This window comes from Phocoena phocoena, chromosome 3 (assembly GCF_963924675.1).
Source record: "Phocoena phocoena chromosome 3, mPhoPho1.1, whole genome shotgun sequence".
NCBI lineage: Eukaryota > Metazoa > Chordata > Mammalia > Artiodactyla > Phocoenidae > Phocoena > Phocoena phocoena.
In genome coordinates, this window is record NC_089221.1 from 102284986 (window position 1) to 102303387 (window position 18402).

An 18402-nucleotide genomic window follows, 5' to 3' on the forward strand; every position below is an offset into this window, starting at 1 on the left:
ATGATTCACCGTCATTCATGAATAAGTTAAAACTAAGAATTATGAGTTCAAAGAATTAGTCCCTTTATAGGCAAAGTAAGAAAGTACAATGTTTCTTACTAGTAATGGGGAGATGCTTGAATTACTCCATCACATCTGAGTTGATTGCTGGAGATAAGGGAAATAGAGATGCCCAGTCTCTTTGACCCACTAGTTTCATTGAGATACATAACTTCATTGAGTTACATAATTTGCTTTTAGCATATAGGTTCTGTATGGTGTTCTAGAACCTAGCATGCTCTCCTGGTACCGGCAAGTTTTGAAGTACGAGATACTTTCCCTAATTCTTGACCACACAGGTGAATTGCTAAAGAGGAGAAACATGCAGCACTAAAATGGAACATCAGTTTGTGCACGGTTGTGAAATTTGGAGTCATTCCTCTTATTATCCATGTGGAGACTTACAACTGCTGAATATACATATTTACTTTAGTGATTGACTCCATAAATTCGGAGGCTTTTAGTCTTTGGCGGCTTGTGCCTATTCAGCCATATACAGTGAAAAAGCTTGGAACCTGCCAGTCAGAAACCATTTCCCTTCTATTTGAAAAACTCAAACGTTTTATTTTGCTAGGAAAATCTTGCTAGAACTAGAGGCAAGAAAGGGAGACACAGAAGACAAAGTCAGAAAGTAAACAGGTTAGAGTTTCAAACACGTCCAAATTTGAAACAGGCCCCCGAATCTTAGGTCCAAAAGATTTTTCACTCAGCACACTGAGTATTTGGCCATGAAACCCAAGACATTTGAACCTTCATGAAAGAGACTGTGTGTGTCTTTATTTGTGAGCTTTTTCATGTGAGGGACCATCAGTAAGTCTATGCCTTGATATAAAGGAAGGAGATCCGAGGATACCCTGGGTTGTCAGCATTACCATTTTTCACTACCATGTTATTTACATTGAACGCAGAAAAAAATTCCATTTGACCTTTCAAAGTAGGAATTAGCATTAAAGATAAAAATATACCCGTATGAGAGCCCAGGAGGCACAGAATCGTTATTTCTTGATTTTATTCTGTTAATATTAAACATACAAAACCAAAAGTCTCTTCTTCTTTTTTCTCAAGCTACTGACTTTATCTTTCCTGAGTGAATTCAAAGGGAAGAAGCTGTCGGAATCTAGATTAACCTAGATCTAGACTAAGGACTAGGGACTTAGGGACCTCATAAACATTTGAGGTTTGGCATAAGCTTATTACTTGGGCCAGGGCAGCTTGACTGACTTGTGCCTGAAACAGGAATTAGAAATCCCTTTTCTCTTCTGTTTTTCTGCTACAGAAACTCTCAACAGTCCCATTTGGGGGCGGGGGCAGTCCAGAAAGGGGTAAGCAATGCCTTCAATCATAGTGGATTATTTTCTGATGAATATGTTCTCTTTTATTTTCTGCAGAATGTCTTTTTAGTGCTTATCTTTATTTTGCATCCTTTTCCTTTCCTTTCTGATTGTGCTACCTGGGGAAGGTTTGCCTTTAGCCTCCTGGGCATACTGTCAGCCGTTCACATTTATGTTTTGAGTATCCTTGTTTATAATTGGGTGTGGTGGTACCAGAGGGGAAGATAACTCTAGAAGGAGCTGTTTGGTGGGAGGAGCCTGGAGATAATCCATCACCATAATAGTTTCTTTGGAATGTGTCAGTGTTCTCGTGTTCCATTGTTTCCCCCTCCCCCAAGTGTGAAGGTTACCTTCTTTCCATGTTCTCCCAGTGTTTCGGCTGCATACTTGAGCCACTTTCCTGAAATCTTTTTCTCCTTACATAGAGCTTAGTTCTTTTCTCACTCCACACAGCTAGCAGTGGACCTAAGTAACGCCCTGTGTGAAGTCTCGGGAGATGTGCACTTGGGCTTGACTGATGGGGAGCAAGGAGACATTCCTTGCTTGTTGTTCAGTTGTGGGCCCAACTGAACAACTTTTGTCCTGGAGGCTTTCATGCCATGAAAGAAAAATCAAAGAAGGATTAATAATATTTTAAACCAAACCACACTTAATTTTGTTAAATGTTTCATCCTTTTCCTATGTGTACAACAAACCAATTACAGACTCAGAGTAAATGAATTGCACATTTTACTGGAGTCATCTTTAGCAGAGGAGCCACCAGTTACAGAGAATGCCAGGGGACATACAAAATTGTCTTGCTGCTTTCTTTTTGCTTAAAAATCTACTGGCATTGATATACGCTAACTAAATCGACACAGGCTTTGTCTGTTTTTTAGATATTTCGTTGTTGAGGACAGAGCACGTTTTAGTTTTTTGTGAAGCTTGATATTTCTGTGTTGGAACAAGCCACACAAGGCTATTTAAATTTAAATTAGTCAAAGTTAAGTAAAATAATACTTCAGTTTCTCAGTCACCCTAGCCGCATGTCCAGTGCTCAGTAGCTGCTTGTGGCTAGTGGTTCCCATATTGGATAGTGTAGTTATAGAACACTTCCGTCATTGACAGCACTGCTAGATGTCTCAAGTAGCGTTAAAAACAAAACAAACAAAAAAAAAACCCCGCCAAAAGTTTTTACTGGTTATGAAATGTTATCTCTTTGTGAAGAATGCTCATTGCATTTGTTTTGAGAATAATATAATGCTGTATGTGTATGATGACTTGGAAAGAATCAAAGTGCTTTAGAAAGGAGAGTCCCATTCAGCTGCTGAATGACATGAGATCCTACAAAGAGTGAAGCTGAACATAGCACTTGACTATGCCAGTCCTCCTGGGCTGCTTCTGGTATGACACATCAAAGGGAGCAGAACTTGGGATTTGAAATTGATTGTATCCAAAAGTTTAAGAAATTAAGGCTTACTTTTTAATTTTTTTTTGGTTGATGATGATATTTTATTTTTTCACTTTTTTATCCCTTTAGTATTTGTAGAACTTTTCAAACCCCACCCTTTATTCTATGAGTCTTTTCTTTTAATATCCAATTTTTAAAGGTTACACTCCATTTACAGTTATTACAAAATATTGGCTCTATTCCCCATGTTGTACAATGCATCCTGGAGCCTATCTCACATCCAGTAGTTTGTACCTGCCACTCCCCCACCACAGTATTGACCCTTTGACCAGACCTTGAAAAGTTAATGGGAATGTTAGTCATCACAATAAAAAGCTGAGTAATGGCAACTGATTCTGTGCCCCCAAAGCCCTTTAGCTGTAACCTAAGAGGTGAGGAGTCAGGGTGTGCTACTAAAAACATCCATACAGAGTCTTAAATCCTGTGGTCAGTTGTCCCAAAAGAAGTTATGATGTCTGAGATTCTATGGTGATGATGATGTTTTCTAAGTAAGCCCCGCTCTTGGGTTTGAAGATTTCATTCTGTCTTGAATGTATTCCTATGCCCTTAGATGAACTCTAGGATACAATTAATGTTAAAATTACTTTTTGAGCATTTCCTTTTATTCATTTTTAGGAAATGTTGAAAATCTAGGGAAAGAAGTATCTTGTCTATATTTTCTGAGGCCTAACTTCCCATATATTTCTAGGCTGAGAGAGGGAATCTGTTAACACAGTGGCAAATAGAGTACACATTTTAGTTCTAAATTCTGCATGAGATCAGTTTCTGCGACAGTGAATATGACCATATGCTCTAAAATCTTACTCTTTAAGGTACCAGGATTAAAGGGATATCACTTTGTTTTATGAGATCAACTAAAGTTGGGTCCTGTATTTTGGTACTAGATTTTCTTCTTGCTCTGAGTTCTCAACTGTTTACCAAGTAAGTTTAAATGGTCTGTATTCTAGTTAGCATGACTAGACACACAAAACCGTGGAAAGCTCTCCCTGCAGGGCACTGGTTGGTACGTACGATGGAGGATGGAGGTCACATTGTCGATGCTGTCTACTGTGAGGCCATGTCTTGGACAGATCCTTAGGTGGCACGTGCTTGTTGATTATCTGAAAGCAGGAGCAGAACATGATGGGATGCGAGAGGGCATCTGCTTCAGTCCATCCTGCTTACCAGAGAGATGAGGAGATGGAGAGTCAAGGATGTTGGGCGACTTGTCAAGTCCCACAGCTAATTGGGGTCAGAGGCTAAAGCAGGACTCACCTCTCCCATCTCGCCCATTAGAGGTTGTTCCATTCAGTCAGCTGAATTCTGCAAAGTTTTAAAAGCTGTCACGGGATACCTAGCAAATACCGCTCAGGCTGGTACTGGCCAAGGTGATGTTTTATAATCTGATTTGCCTTTGATTGGTGTTACCTTGATATAAGAATTCAGCAAAAGCCTCTCTATGGTCATCTCTTCTGTGTGTAAATCTTTGCCACCTTAACTATTAGCATAAAAAGGATGGAATGACTTCGGACTATAGGAAATAAATCACCCCAACTTTTGACAGCAGAGTCAGAAAAAAAAGATTAATTGGTTTTATTTAGTGGCTAATTGTTTATTGTGATAGCTATTAAAAATAGATAACCAGAGGCTACTAAATGTTAATGGTCCTTCACTATTAGAAAAATCAATTGTCAGTGGATATAGCATATATTCATGTATTATTTTGTTTATAATCTTCAATACGTTTAAAAAATTCACCCCTGAGAGAATGATTTCTTGAGGACTCCTTTAAGGTTAATGGTTACTACAAAGAATAAATTTGACAAAAGGATATTTTCATCTACATATGATTTTAATGGCTTCAAAGCTTTATTTCATGATTGTAATTAAATGCATGTGCAATTTGTCAAGTTTGATAAACTCCTTACCAAGGACTCTTATATACATTTCTTTGAAACTTGTTTGAGAGCAGTTAGATAGATTTCTAAATGTAAGTAATTAAAATTGTATAGTATTGAGTTATTGACCAATCCCAGACTATTAATCAAGCTAAAAAATTCTACAATCAGTGCTCAGTGCGCTGAAGCCTGGTAAAATAATCGTATTTGTGTTCAGTGAGGCAAGTAGCCACAATTAAGCACTTCACTTGACAAATGAGAGGGTACACTTTATTTTGCATGTAATTGAATTGTTGTACATGCTCGGTCACCATTGTTTCCTAGCCCTTCATTTTGGTTTCTGGTCATTGGAGCTTATGCATTTGCTAAAGGTAGAGCAATTAAGTCTGCTTTTGCCATTGGCTTTCTAAACGCAGCCAGAAATTTCTGAGCCACAAACCAAGGCTTCCTGAGCTCTGTTGATATCGCTCATGACAGATTATTAATTTTCTCAAGAAAACTTTTGATAAACAAATTAGAGCCCTGTCAAGGAATGATATGAAATAGCCTCGAATAGGGAAAACTCCCCAGGTTTTATATCACTCACCAGATTCTGCTTAAGTAAGCAGAAGAACTTCTGTAGAGAAGACAGAATTTTAATTTATTTTATGAAAACCAAAAATTGATTTCTTTCTCATGAGCTGAAAAGAATGCGCTCTGATAATCTTGCTAATTATCAGGTATTTGTCACAACTTCCTTCCATTTGCTTTTGCATCCCAGTCCTCCTGCAAGCATAGTGACATCCTGTCATTTCTGTGCTGCTATAAATCATTGCTTGCTACCAGATTAAACTGGGGAGCCGAAGTTCACGAAAAAAGACCCAGTGGATAAATATCAGTTTAGGTCGGGGCGGGGAGAGAGTAAGTAGAAGTCAGGATTTCTTTTACAAAGAAACAAATCTGGGTGCACGCCTGTGTTGGCCTGTGCACTATCACACAACCCCAAGTTGGGGGTGTGCTATAGACAGACCCCAGGACAGTCTAGTATCTATTAAAACACACATGCAGCTTGCTGACTTGCCTGCATCTTTACCTGGGACTTAGAATAAGGTCCAGAGTCACCCTAGTGTGACCTTGGTATCAAGAGCTTATTTCCTTTGAGGACAGTTTATCCTCACTTTTCTGAACTGACAGAGATCATAACATCCGCTTTCCCTGAGAGGATTATTGTAAAGATTAAACTAGATCATTGATGTTAAAGCACTTTGAAAAGTTAAAGTGCCCCAGAATTACGAGAGACAATTCCATATCTTCTCTTGTACTATAGTGCCTCATCAAGTCTGTACTCTCAACGCTCCAATATTTGCCTGGGGGTGGGGCTCCAAACAAGAAATAGGAGTTCTTGAAATGGTATGGCTAATACCGGAAAGGAATATTCTTTGGGGAGTGAACGGCTCTCATCAGCTCTGTTAATTTTGTTCGTGTGGCAACAAGTATAGCCATGAGAACCTAGCAGCCCCAGTGCTATGCTTTGTTACAGAAACTGAGAGAACGTCACCAGAACGTTTTGGCCCTTGCCTCGTGTTGCTAACGTCTGCTGACTGACATAGAACGTAATGACCAGGCAGTGTCTTCATTTGTTTCAGACCATACCAGTGCGGCCACTGCTCCCAGTCCTTTTCCCAGCCTTCAGAACTGAGGAACCACGTGGTCACTCACTCCAGTGACCGGCCTTTCAAATGTGGCTACTGTGGTCGTGCCTTTGCTGGGGCCACCACGCTCAACAACCACATCCGAACCCACACTGGAGAAAAGCCCTTCAAGTAAGTAGCGGCTCGCACCGTATCCCTTCTTTCTCTGAGCCTTTCCTGAGAGCCGGCAGACAAGGTGGCCCAGCACTGCCTGGCTCAGCCAACTGGTGGAGAAAGCTGTTTTAGAAAGTCAGTGTCCAGTCTGCAAAAGGCCCTGCTTGTTTAGTGGTCGATACTGGGGAAATGAAGTCAGGAAATTTATACACTGATCCTGGGTTGAGCTGTGCAACATTGGACATGAGACGTTCTTCGTGGTCTGTTCTCTCACCAGTAAAATCAGGAAGTAGGAGTAAGTAACTTTAAGATTCTTTCTGGTTTCTGAGGGTCTGTGCTTCTAGAATTTGAGCTAGGAGACATGCAGAATACCATCTCTGGCCATCAGCAAGCAAGTCCCCTGACCATCAGCGAGGTGGCCACAATCGAGGACAGCTGAATGAATCGTCTCTTGGGAAATCTGAACCCTTTAGGATTCTGATGAAGGATTTCCTCCTCTTTTATATTTGTTAAGGGGGTTTGAATCTATTATAGCAGCCAATTGGTAGCTTTTCAGCGTGCCCTTTGGATCTCAGACTTATCATGTTAATGCAAAAAAAGAAAAACAAACCAAACATAGGGCATGTCTGAGTCCTTGAGGATTCAGGGAATGTGGAAAGAGAACGGAATTCCAAGGGCTTTGGCAAGGTAAGGGCACCTGAGCGAGAGACTATGTTTCTAGATATAGCACAGTCATGAAAACGGTGGACATCTGAATCCTGCAAGATGGTCTCTTCATTCACTCGCTCATTCATTCATTCATTCATGTATATATGTGTTCATTCATTCAGCAAATATTTATTGAACACCTTCTTTTGTACTAGGCACCCTGCTAGGCACAAGAGATATAAAGCTGAATGAAACTCAGCCCCCTAGTCTTTGAAGACCTCATAGTTTATGGGGAAGCCCAATTAATAAGCAAGTATTACCACCTAGGGTGAAGGGTGCAAAAGTGAAAAACAATAAGGCATGTATATACAGTGTTTTGGGGTAGCACGAAAGTGGAGTAATCAGTGCTATCTGGAGAAGATGATGTTTAAGATGTGTTTTGAATGATGAGTAGGAGTTTTGCAGACATACAAAGGAAAGGAGGCTTTCTGGTAGCCCATGTGGGACATGGAAAGGCTTGGGAGGGTGAGCCAGGTTGGGTGAGTGGTTGGTCATCTCAGAGCAGATTTTACTGTCTGTGTGATAGACTCTTTTTTGTTCAACTCTCTTATATCTCTCTTTCCTCATTTGCCATAATGACTTTCCTTGATTAAGGAGGAACATGAAAAGGGCATGGATGAACAGCCTATTTACCTTCTGTAGGACAAGATCAAGCAAGAAAGGAAATGATTCAGGCAGTAGGAGGTGAATCCCCTTTCTTGGTCTCAGCCAAGGAGTCTTCCCAGAGTCTCATTACCCATGCTTTTCCCTCTGGACCTGCTGGCGTAGCATGCAGTTGCCATGGTGCTTGGCCTGAGACTGGGCTCAGCTTGGGGTGGCAGAGTCCTGCTGGTCTGGGTCCTGCCTGCCTTGGTGTCTGCCAGGAGAGGGAGAGGCTCATAAAAGGCTGTCATCTTTACCCACCTCCCCATGAATTAGTTACCTTTATTCATTACTCTTAACTGTTTTCCATTGAGGTTTAATTTATGATATTAATTAATAGTGAAAAGTTTTAATTTTTGTCTGTGTACACAGGTGGGGCTTATTTACTGCATAAAGGCATCTGGCTGAGGGCACTGGATGGGGTCTAAAAATCCAACCTGCACTACGCCAGCCAAGCTGTGCCCTCTGGGGCTGCCATAGCCCCAAGGGGCCCTTTTTTAAAATCTACCCTTAAGGGCCAGGTAGGTTAGCACAGTCCTCGAGTTCCCTGTGGCAGGTGTCTGTGTCTGCACAGTGGGCTTTGTCATTTCCCCTAGGCCCTCGGGGGTTCACAGATTCTGGTTTCACCACTGTTCTAGATGTAGAAGATGACAATGGCACATTCCCTGTGCCTTTGAGCAAGAGAGCTCTTCAAAAGCAGAGACGCAGGAGGACTGACAATCCTCCTGGCCCCTTATATTAGAGAGGGTGGCCAGATGGAGACAGTGCCAGGGATCAGATTGATTTCTATCTTGTTGCTGTGTAAATAGATTTTAGTAATTAATTGAAGAGGTTTCAGGGTCAGCATGGGAAATAGATTTCTATTAGTGTTAAGGTGTTACTTAAGTATAACCTTGTTGACTCCAGTCAGTTTTTTTCCCTTAATATCCTGTTTTTGTCCTGTTTCCAATAGAGGTGCCATTTTAACTTAATTTTAATTCATCAGATTAATATTTGAAGGGCTTTAGTCCTTGTATGTTTTTCCTTTCTCACAGTATTTTTGGGGACCATAACCTGATTTCATCTGGAAAAACAAAAAAGGAAACACCAGAGTTGGTTGGATTAGATTCACTGTGCCTGTTTTAGTTCCTCCTGCTTCTTTTCATATTAAGATAGCCATATGCTGTAGAGTTTGTTTTTTTAAATTTATAAAATGTTAAACATATTGCCAGGGGAGAACTGAGTGTACGTGTATTTTATAAGTGCAAAATTTAAACGTCTTCTAGGAAATGGAAAGCTAAATCCTTCAGTGTATACAACCAGATCATTCAGGATTGAACTACCCCAAGGGAATTTTGGGAATCTTCCAACCATAGCTCATGGATATCCATCCCATGGACATTTGTAAATATTATGAGGATATCCCTTTACAAGCCTATAAAGCAAACATTCAAAAAAAGTTTATTGCAGATTAGTCAATAAAATGGATTTTGCCACAATGGTTAATTTTACTACTTCAACTAATGGGTATTGGCTGAAACAATGTTGCAAAGAAAGAAAAGAATCTTGTAAAGATACACAACCCATGCCCCAAATGGCTCAGTCCCCAAATTGTCCTACCCACCCAGGGCCTGGGAGGCCTTTGCAAGATTGTTAGGGGCCAGGCCACAACAGGGGAGAGCCTTTTCTAGCTTCTAAAATCTTCTGCTGAAAAGTCATTTTTCAAGGCAGATCAAGATTATTGCCATACAAGAAGCCTGGAGAAGATTTGGCAGTAAGAGATGAGAGTTTCACTCCAGGCTTTGTCTCACAATCTGATTGGCTGAAATGCCACTGAAAGACTCCATCCCCCATGCTCTAGGTAGATCATGGGCTTATCAGCAGCTAACCTAGGCTGTGGATGCAGCATTTATAAGGTGAAGGAGATCATAGGAAAAGCACATATCAAAGGATCATATTGAAGTTTGTACTTTCCGTTTGTACTGTGAGGCTGGAAGTCGTGGAGAACAAGGAACAAATTCAAGACATCATTTCATCTCACAGCAATTGCCAAGCACTTTATCGAAAAGAGGAAAGAAGGAAGGAGGGCAGGAAGGAAGTTGTCAGTCTCAAACTTACTCTTTACAGTGAGAACCCCTTCTCCTTCTCTGTTACTAAACATAATCTCTCAACATCTCAGAGAGGCCGCTCTGCCCAGGATCCATGTGAGCTGCTTGATGCCTGGCTTTTGTGCCTGGGAAGACCAGGACTTTCCATAGGAGAGTTTCTTTTCTTCCTCTTCATTAGAAGCAGGGGAAATACCACTAAGTTTGTGCCTTAAGTGAAGACAGTTTGGCTCAGTATAAAAAATAATCAAAGGATTTTCCAAAGAGCATCTGATATTTTAGCAAGATCTAGGCAAAATCAAAGCAAACCAAAAAAAACACATCAGTAAAATGCATTAAGCACATCATACGTACGAAGCAATTTGGTTTCATTCGGGAGATATTTGATGACAGGCCATAGAGGACCAGAAATAAAGCTTCCTGTAGGTTTTCTGTGAACAGAACTTGACATCGTTTTGCACATCTGTCAGTTTCAGATGACGATTGTTAAGCTCCCTCTGTACCTGTGAGCCAGTCAACTATCACATTAAGTAAAGGATGATCTCAAATCTAAAAGGAACTCAAGTCTCATTAAGATGCCCACACTGGCAGAAAGTTGGGGAATTTCTCTTCGCTGAAATATTTGGATGGCTTTCCACTTCACTGTTCCTGCAATGTTTCCTTAAAGGCTGTGACGTCAGCACTGAGAGGAAGACCCTGTGTGCCAGAGCAGTTTTAGTCTCCTGGATCATTACCCGCATCTTTCTTTCTTTCTTATTCTGCTAAACCACATGAAATCCAGGCTCGGAGGTGCCCATGACCAGTCACTTGGCTGGGATTGTAGTTCAGGGTTAATTCCGTGCCAACACAGCTGAAGTCCAACTCTGACCCGCCAGAACCTAAGCATTTGCGTTGAGTCTGTCCTTCTGATGTGTTCCATTAAGCCGTGAAAATAATTTGTGAAGGGATTTTTGTTCTGAAATTAAAGATGATGAACATAAAACTGAGGCTCTCCCCTTATTTAAAAATATTTTTACGTCAAGTTCTCTTTACATCCTTCATTATACAAATTACATTCTTATAATTACCAACACACATGGGTATTATTTCTAGTAGCCCACTTTCCTCAGGAAGGGGAAATTCCTAGGGAAAGGATCTAAGTTAAGGTAATTTTCTACACATCTGCACGTGTTTTTACTCACACTTGGTGAGCAGATGGCCCTAGAGATGATTTTTCAGTGATGATCTCAGGAGAGCCCTATAGACTTAGTAAATTTCCTGACTATGACAACAAATGGTTCCATGAGTGTAAATATCTCTGAGGCAGTTAGGCAAACACAGGAGAAAAATGTTAACTCCCCTCTTACGGTCTCTGCCCAATCTGGGTGTTTAATATTACATATAGACATACACATTTGCCTTGTGTGAAGCACTACACCTCCCACTTCTGAATTCTTTATATTCTGATACACAAGATCAGAGGTGCAAAAACATAACCTCGGTAACTAGTCATAACTTACAATTTTTGAAACTATTCTGCTCTCCTTGAAATTGATTCTAGAGCTTCAAAATTTAAAAAAAGGAATATAATAATTTGAAAGTTTGTCAAGCAGTGAAAGGTAGTATATTTTGACACACTAATTTAGTAACTAATCAGTTTTCTAATAAACAATCAGCAATTCACTAGCATGTCATCAGCACTTCAGGAGCTCTGGAGAGGGGATGAGCTGCCCATGGATGTTAATGAATACACCAAAAATCATTAGCTGATCAATACTTCTGAGTTATTTTCATTGAGCTGATAGGGCTGATACATTAAAGCTGACATTATACATTTGTCAAGATCACAGTGCAGTTTTTAACAGTGGAACAGGCTGCTAAAAATATCCCCCGAAAGACAATTGAAGAAACACAACTTCCTCATGCTGACACATTCAGCTGGTGCAGGAGCCCTGAAAAATCCAAGCGTGATAGTCAAGCTCCAGCCTCCCAACGATAAAACATATGCAAGACTCCCTAGTAGGGATAGATGTGTTTTATTTTTATAGGTAATTATTTCCCTGGCAAGGCACTTTGTGTAATTTACTCAAAAGGAAAAAGACAGGGCTGCCTACCGGGTAGTGGGGCACGTGGCAAGTGATTGGGCGTGTGTGGATTTTCTTCTGATGGCTTTACCACAGCCCTACTAGTGCAGGGACCTGAGACCGAAGGTTGCATTATTTAAAAGAAGAACGACTGTCTGCAGCTCTCCTGAGTATCTTTTCCTTTTAAGGTTTCAGGAGAGGACATTAGGGGGAGCGCTGAGGGGGCTGCTGTGCCCCAGTGGGTGCTCGGCCAGTGCTCCAGGCAGCCCAGACAAGTGGAATAGTGACAGGGAAGCCACTGTCCGTGCCCAGCTTGCTGCAGCAGTGTGCGCGCGTGTGTGTGTGTGTGTGTGTGTGTTTTGAAGGTTGTGTAGCCATCAAGCTAGTCGGTGTGTGTTGCAGGGAAGATGGCTTAGGCCCAGGGTCTCTAGGTTAGCATTTTTTTTAAGTTAAGGAGGGGAGGAGATATTCCTGAAGTGCGATGCCAGTGTTCTCCTTATCAGACACACCAACCCTTAATTACGGCCCACGTGTACATTCTTCCTGCTGTACCTTGTAGAGGTGAATTTGAAGCACACAAACATTGGTTGATTTCGGGTTTTTCTGAGTCCCCTATCCCAATGCAAACATTTTTTAACCCTAACTTGGGTGGAGCTGTGATACTCTAGCTTTTGCCCAAAAGCGGTCACCCACACCCACCCGCCACAGTCACTGAAAACTAATGCACTGCTTCTTCCAGTTTCCAAATTCAAAGATGATGGCTCTCTGGCTGCTGTGCTGAGGGGAGTAGAAGTCCCGATTTTAAATTAGCAGCAGGTGAAATTCTATTTGTCATCAATTTCTCTTTGGGGATACGGAGCAGAAAACTGCAGACAAGCTGCTGCTTTGATGGCTCACTCCTAAAAATCTCTTTTTGTTCTTTATCTATTTGAACTGACAGTGATCAGAGCTGCAGCAGGACAGGGCTCTCTGGAGAAATCACCTTCCCTCTGCCTATTGACAGATCCCTCTGTTCTGCATCAGCCGGGCTTTGTCCCATCTCAGGCATCCAGGCCTTGGAAGGAGCCACCAATTAAACCTCTTGAGCCGGTAAAATCTGAAGCCACTTTGGAGTGTCTGTTCTGATTAGGCAGGATGAGAGGAAGTCCATCAACCTGCAGGCCCTGCTCCCTGGTCTCAATTTTCTCTCTTGCCTCCACCAGGTGCGAGAGGTGTGAGAGGAGCTTCACGCAGGCCACCCAGCTGAGCCGACACCAGCGGATGCCCAATGAGTGCAAGCCAATAACCGAGAGCCCAGAATCAATCGAAGTGGATTAACTGATTGACTGGTTGGAATTAAACTTCAAGGAAAGTCATGATTAAATGTCACGGACACTTAAGCAAAACCAAAGATTTCCTCTGAGCAACTTTCAATCAGTCCCGGAAAACCAAAAGCAGTAATAAAATAAGTAAGATGTTAAGAGATATTGATCCTGGCGTGGAAGTCAGACCAGGAGAGAGATTATTTATTTATGACTAGGGATGAGACTCATTTCAGTGGACAACTAACCTGGGATGGCTCACATTTCCAGTCCCACCGTGTATTTGCTTTGTTTCTAAAAAGCTTTTTTAAACTGTTATTTAATACCAAAGGGAGGAATCGGATGGGTTCTTCTGCCCACGGTTGTGACTAAGAATGCACAGGGACTTGTTTCTCGTTGCACCTTTTTTAGTAGCATGATTCAAGGGGACCCATTGTACAGCCCTCTTCCTGCTGTTTCAGATTGGCCTGGCCTGCCTCAGGCTGCCCAGCAGGGACCACAGATTCGGGAGCCAGAGCCTTCGCTGAGTCCAGGCCATCTTCAGCCCCATGGGTGCTCCATTTCTGTGTTTTCCACACTTATTATTTCTCGTGCACTTTTCTCACAGCTCCTTCCATCCAGCAGCCTGGTCTTGATGCAGAAGAACCTGGAAGTGGAAGAAGATGGTTTAAAATTCAAAATTCAAGGGGAAATAAAAAGCGGGGACTTAACAGTGTCCTGTCAAGATTTCAAAAACATTTAAAATGTACGGAGCTTCATAATACAGTATATTGTTCTGAAGCAGCTAGTGAGAAAATTTTGTTTTCAATAACATTTTAGCTTAAAAAAAAACACGAAAATAAAGTTCTTCAGTATGAGGCTGAATATGAGGTATTAGGCTTCCAGTAATTTTTTGTTGTGTCTATGCAAGTGTTGAATATGTGAGCAAAAACAGTGCCAAGCCCCACTGTCAAGACCATTCTAGGCACTTTCATCTTCCTTCCTCGTACCTCCAGGGGAAGCCTGGGAGGCCCTCCTGAGTGTGGGGCATTTCTGCAAAACATAGGTGAAAATAGGCCAGACAAGGAAACCTTGAGAGGAGGAGCCACGGAGAGGGTTGTGGTTAGAAAAGACCGCTCTGAACAGCTAATTTTTTCAAGAGGAGTTCCCTTCTCATCCCCTCTGGCCCTTGATAATATTCTTCTTTCAACACTGATCCACTGAAAGAGAAAGGAGTATGTACACAGTTTCACTGATCTTTGATTGAGTGCCAGGAAAATGGGTGTCACTTCAGCTACCCTTTGGACAATCTAGCAATGGTGCTCAATCAAATTGTGTCGCATTCCACACAATAATCCCACATCAGGAAGAACTGACGGCTCTGGCATATTAGCCATTAACTCCCAGCAGCATCACGAAGACCGAGTGTACCTTGATGGCCGGTGTAAATCTGAACAGTTTAGAGTACTTACCAGCAGCCATCTCTTGTTTGTAGATTTCTTGGTCACCTGATAGCAGGACACAGCCCGTTAAGGAACTCCTTGTCTTTTTAGCCTTGCCATTGTCTTCTCTTAGCAAAAACGTGAGACACATAACAGAATGGCCACTGAAAGGCAAGGATAGCTGTGGTTTGGTTTAATCTACCATCATGTATTTTGTCCTCAGAAATCTTCCTCTTCTTTCCATTTCACTCCCTCATCCCTTAGCACCCATCTGCCACATTTAAAATGGAGTGAAACGGGGCCTCACTAATTGTGTTTGTAACTTATTGATATATGTCTCAAAATAATGTCTCGCAGAGGAATTTGGCTAATTCTGACTTCCGTTGCCCAATCTGAAGTCGTTCCGATTTACCCCCATTTCTTGCTGTCTCCTTGTCACGGAAGTAGTAAGCAATCTGTGCTGCTGTGTAACTGTTTCTGATGGAAAATATTTTCTTCGGTAGATTGGAATGTGTTGTGCTTTTATAGTTTCTTGCCCTAAGTGATAGAGACGTTTGACAAAAGTGTGAGCCATTGGGAAGGGTGGAGAGAATATGGAGCCATATTAACCCAAAATCTGCAAGAAAGTGACAGACTGGCTATCCAGATGAGCAAGCTGCTCCATTTATTCAAGTTGAAACATTTGGTTGTACTTTTTCAAAATGATAAGGGACTCATCTGTATGTTTCTAATACTGTTTTCAGTGAGAAAAAACAGTTCTGCCTTTTGCCTCATTTCACAGTTTTACACAGCGCATCCCACCCTGTGCTCATGAGCTCCCACCCGAGTATGAGAAGCCTTCACTCCAACCTTGATACCCCGCCTGGGCAGAGTCTCCATAACAATGGTCTCTACCACTCTAGTGGCTTTGCCAGCTGATCCCAAAGTCCCACTTAATATGGCGGTAACCTCTATACTGAAAGATTCTTCTAGCCTTCTGCTCATTTAAGTCTCTTTTTCTCCTTTATTAGTAAGGGCAACTTTTAGCATGTCTTTTCTACCAAATTTGGTCTGAAAATATTTGCTACTGAACAAATAGAAAATTGGGGACATTCAAAATTTTCACATTGCTGAGCCATTGCTGACTTCTAGCAGACTGGCCTTGGCCATCAGTCTACAGGTAAGATAGGCCTATACCTGCCAATTGACTTGGAGCCCTGAAGCGGGTACCGCCATCGCTTGGGTCCCAAATGCTCTTAATTGAAGCTGGGGGTGGGGGGCAGTTCTCCTTAAAACCTCCCAACAATTGCTTTAGCCTTTTCTATTTAAAATTGACAGATATTTCCTAGGGACACTGCAAATGGGTGGTAAACACTGCTGTCATCAAGATCTGTCAGTTTTCTTTATTAGCAACTTCCTAATTAATCATGGTATAAAAAGAAAAAAAGAAAAACTCTGAGTCATTGAGGAGAGGGGAGGATATCTAAGATGAGAAAGGGAGACTGTAAGAGCTGAATCCGTGTTTGGCTTTTGGAGCAATCATTTTTTGCCCCTTTCTATCAGTGGGGACTGAATTTTTTTTTTTTTTCCCCACAATAAGACATACCATCCTAGCACGTGCCAGTTTGTCTAGCTAAGAGCCTAAGCTAATGGGGGTGATTCCAGGTGGGTGTGCAGACATCACATTTCTAGAAAAATCTCAGTAACTTTAGGTAAAGCTGAATATTTTCCCCAGGAAATGTGCGTAAATTATTTTAAGATAAGCTTTGAGTTTTGGTTGTCTTTGTCTTTAAAAATGACTTATTTTTGGAAGAGATATGCTTTTGTAGAGTTGTGTGGATAGTTAAAACTATAAAACTCAATCTTGTGTAATTTATATAATTTCATTCAATTAGTAAATATTTATTGAACGTCCATTCAAGTATAGCCTTATGGGGGAAAACTGTGTATAATAGAGAAGGTTTATGGTACACTAGTGTCCTCACAGGGCTTACAATTTATTGGATCGTACTTTGGGAAAAGTTCATTCTAGTCGAGATAAACAAAGATTTACTAACATTTACCAACTCATCAAATTTTTTTTGCCAGTTGATTGGTTCATTGTTTCATTTATTCATCAAGTATTTATTGAACTCTTATTTTGTATAAAGACCCCATTTTAGGTGTTCACCGTAAGGAGTTTTACTTAATTGAATATTGGCGAGAAAATAATATTCTCCCCCTAAGCGTCTGGCTAATAGCATGGGCCTTTTAGGCCTATAGACCATTGTCTCAGTGAAGTTACAGAGATTGCTACAACTGGGAGAATCAGAGAGATGTAAACTCAGCTGGGGACCAGAAGGTAGCAAATTTCAAAACAAATTAAGATACACAACTTGGACTTCTTTGGCTGATCAGCCCCACTGTTGGTTCTTGGCAACAATCTCAAGATACCAGGATTAGGGTCTGGGTCTTAAGATTTTTATGACCCTATTCCAGTGATAAGGTAACAAATGGGGACAGGGCCGGAGTTCCTCAGGGTAGGAGCTCTGCAGACCCTGTGTGGGTCTGAGTGGCCTTGTGAGTGTCAAGCCTTGGCAATGCAGCCCTTGTCCCCAGTGTGTGGGCTGTGGTGCTCTGAGAGGTTTCAGAGAGCACCATCAGGGTGGATATTCACTGCTGGTTGAAAGGTAGCAGTTGTTTGGTTAAGTTTGTTTTTGAACCTCACTGTCAAGCTCTTTATGCGCTAAAGCTGGAGGATCTTCCTCTTCGGTGGCACCGCCTCCAAGGCCCCAGGTGCCTGGCACATCATTGCAGAACTAATTGCTAATAATTGGCTCTGAGTTGTGCATTTAAGAAACTGATGTTTCATTGCTTTTCATAGTAGAAGTAGCATCATTACTGTTATTTGTTTTGCACCAATTTAAAAAATCAAATGCAAGTGGCTGTTGAGTCGTTTAAAATGGGAAACGTGTCACATCTCACAAAGCAGGGCATTTCCAGAGCAGCATAGGGTCATGGGTCCTCCGAGCAGGCCCAGGAGCCTGTGTTGAGAAGCAAATCCATCATCCTCCTATTAAGGCTATATATGTCTACAGAAACCAGGCCAGGAACAACAAATAAACTAAATAAACACATTTTCAAAAGAGTTGGTTTCAATTTTCCTTCCTTGACGTGAATTTAATTTTATTCCCCACAGCCTTTACCAATTCCTGACACCAAATCCTGAAAGATACTAAGAGATATGCTTCTTTAAGTGATAACAGTAGGTTTCAGAAATGTCACTCATCTGTCAAGTTCCTTTCAAGGTGAAGAGGTTTGGGGACATTTTATGAAGTGACAAGACGTTTAGGTCCTTATCCACCCAAGAGTTTGAGGCTTTCCCCATCACTAGCACTTATCTGAACTACCACAGAATAACAACAGAGTCCCAGGAAAAGCCACATATTTCAAGCCTTCTCAAGATTAAATTCTACAAACCCAACAATCACCTGTCACATACAACTGGCCAAAGAGAGCCAAACTGAAAAGAATATTGCTTTATCTATGGAAGCCTTGCCACAGATGTTTAGCCTGTAATCCACAGTTGTGTTTAACATTTAAAATATTTATTTGATTTATTCTTTTAAGTAATGTATGTCAGATGTTTCATCAAATCAATATGAAAAATGATAAAAAAACAAAAATATGCCATAAAACAGGGCAAAGACATAAAACCATTGAATTGTCTGCCCTGTATACTGA

General features: G+C 41.3%; 1 protein-coding gene across 1 annotated transcript in view; it reads left to right on the top strand.

The window, feature by feature from the left end:
* The window catches only part of PRDM6 (PR/SET domain 6), a 99999-nt gene extending 85853 nt beyond the window's left edge, over positions 1-14146 (top strand). The window contains exons 7-8 of the mRNA XM_065874390.1: positions 6323-6499; positions 13181-14146. Of these exons, the coding sequence (XP_065730462.1) occupies positions 6323-6499; positions 13181-13295 (292 nt within the window). The 3' untranslated portion in view covers positions 13296-14146. The remainder of the gene's footprint in view (positions 1-6322; positions 6500-13180) is intronic.
* The last annotated feature ends 4256 nt before the right edge of the window (positions 14147-18402 follow it).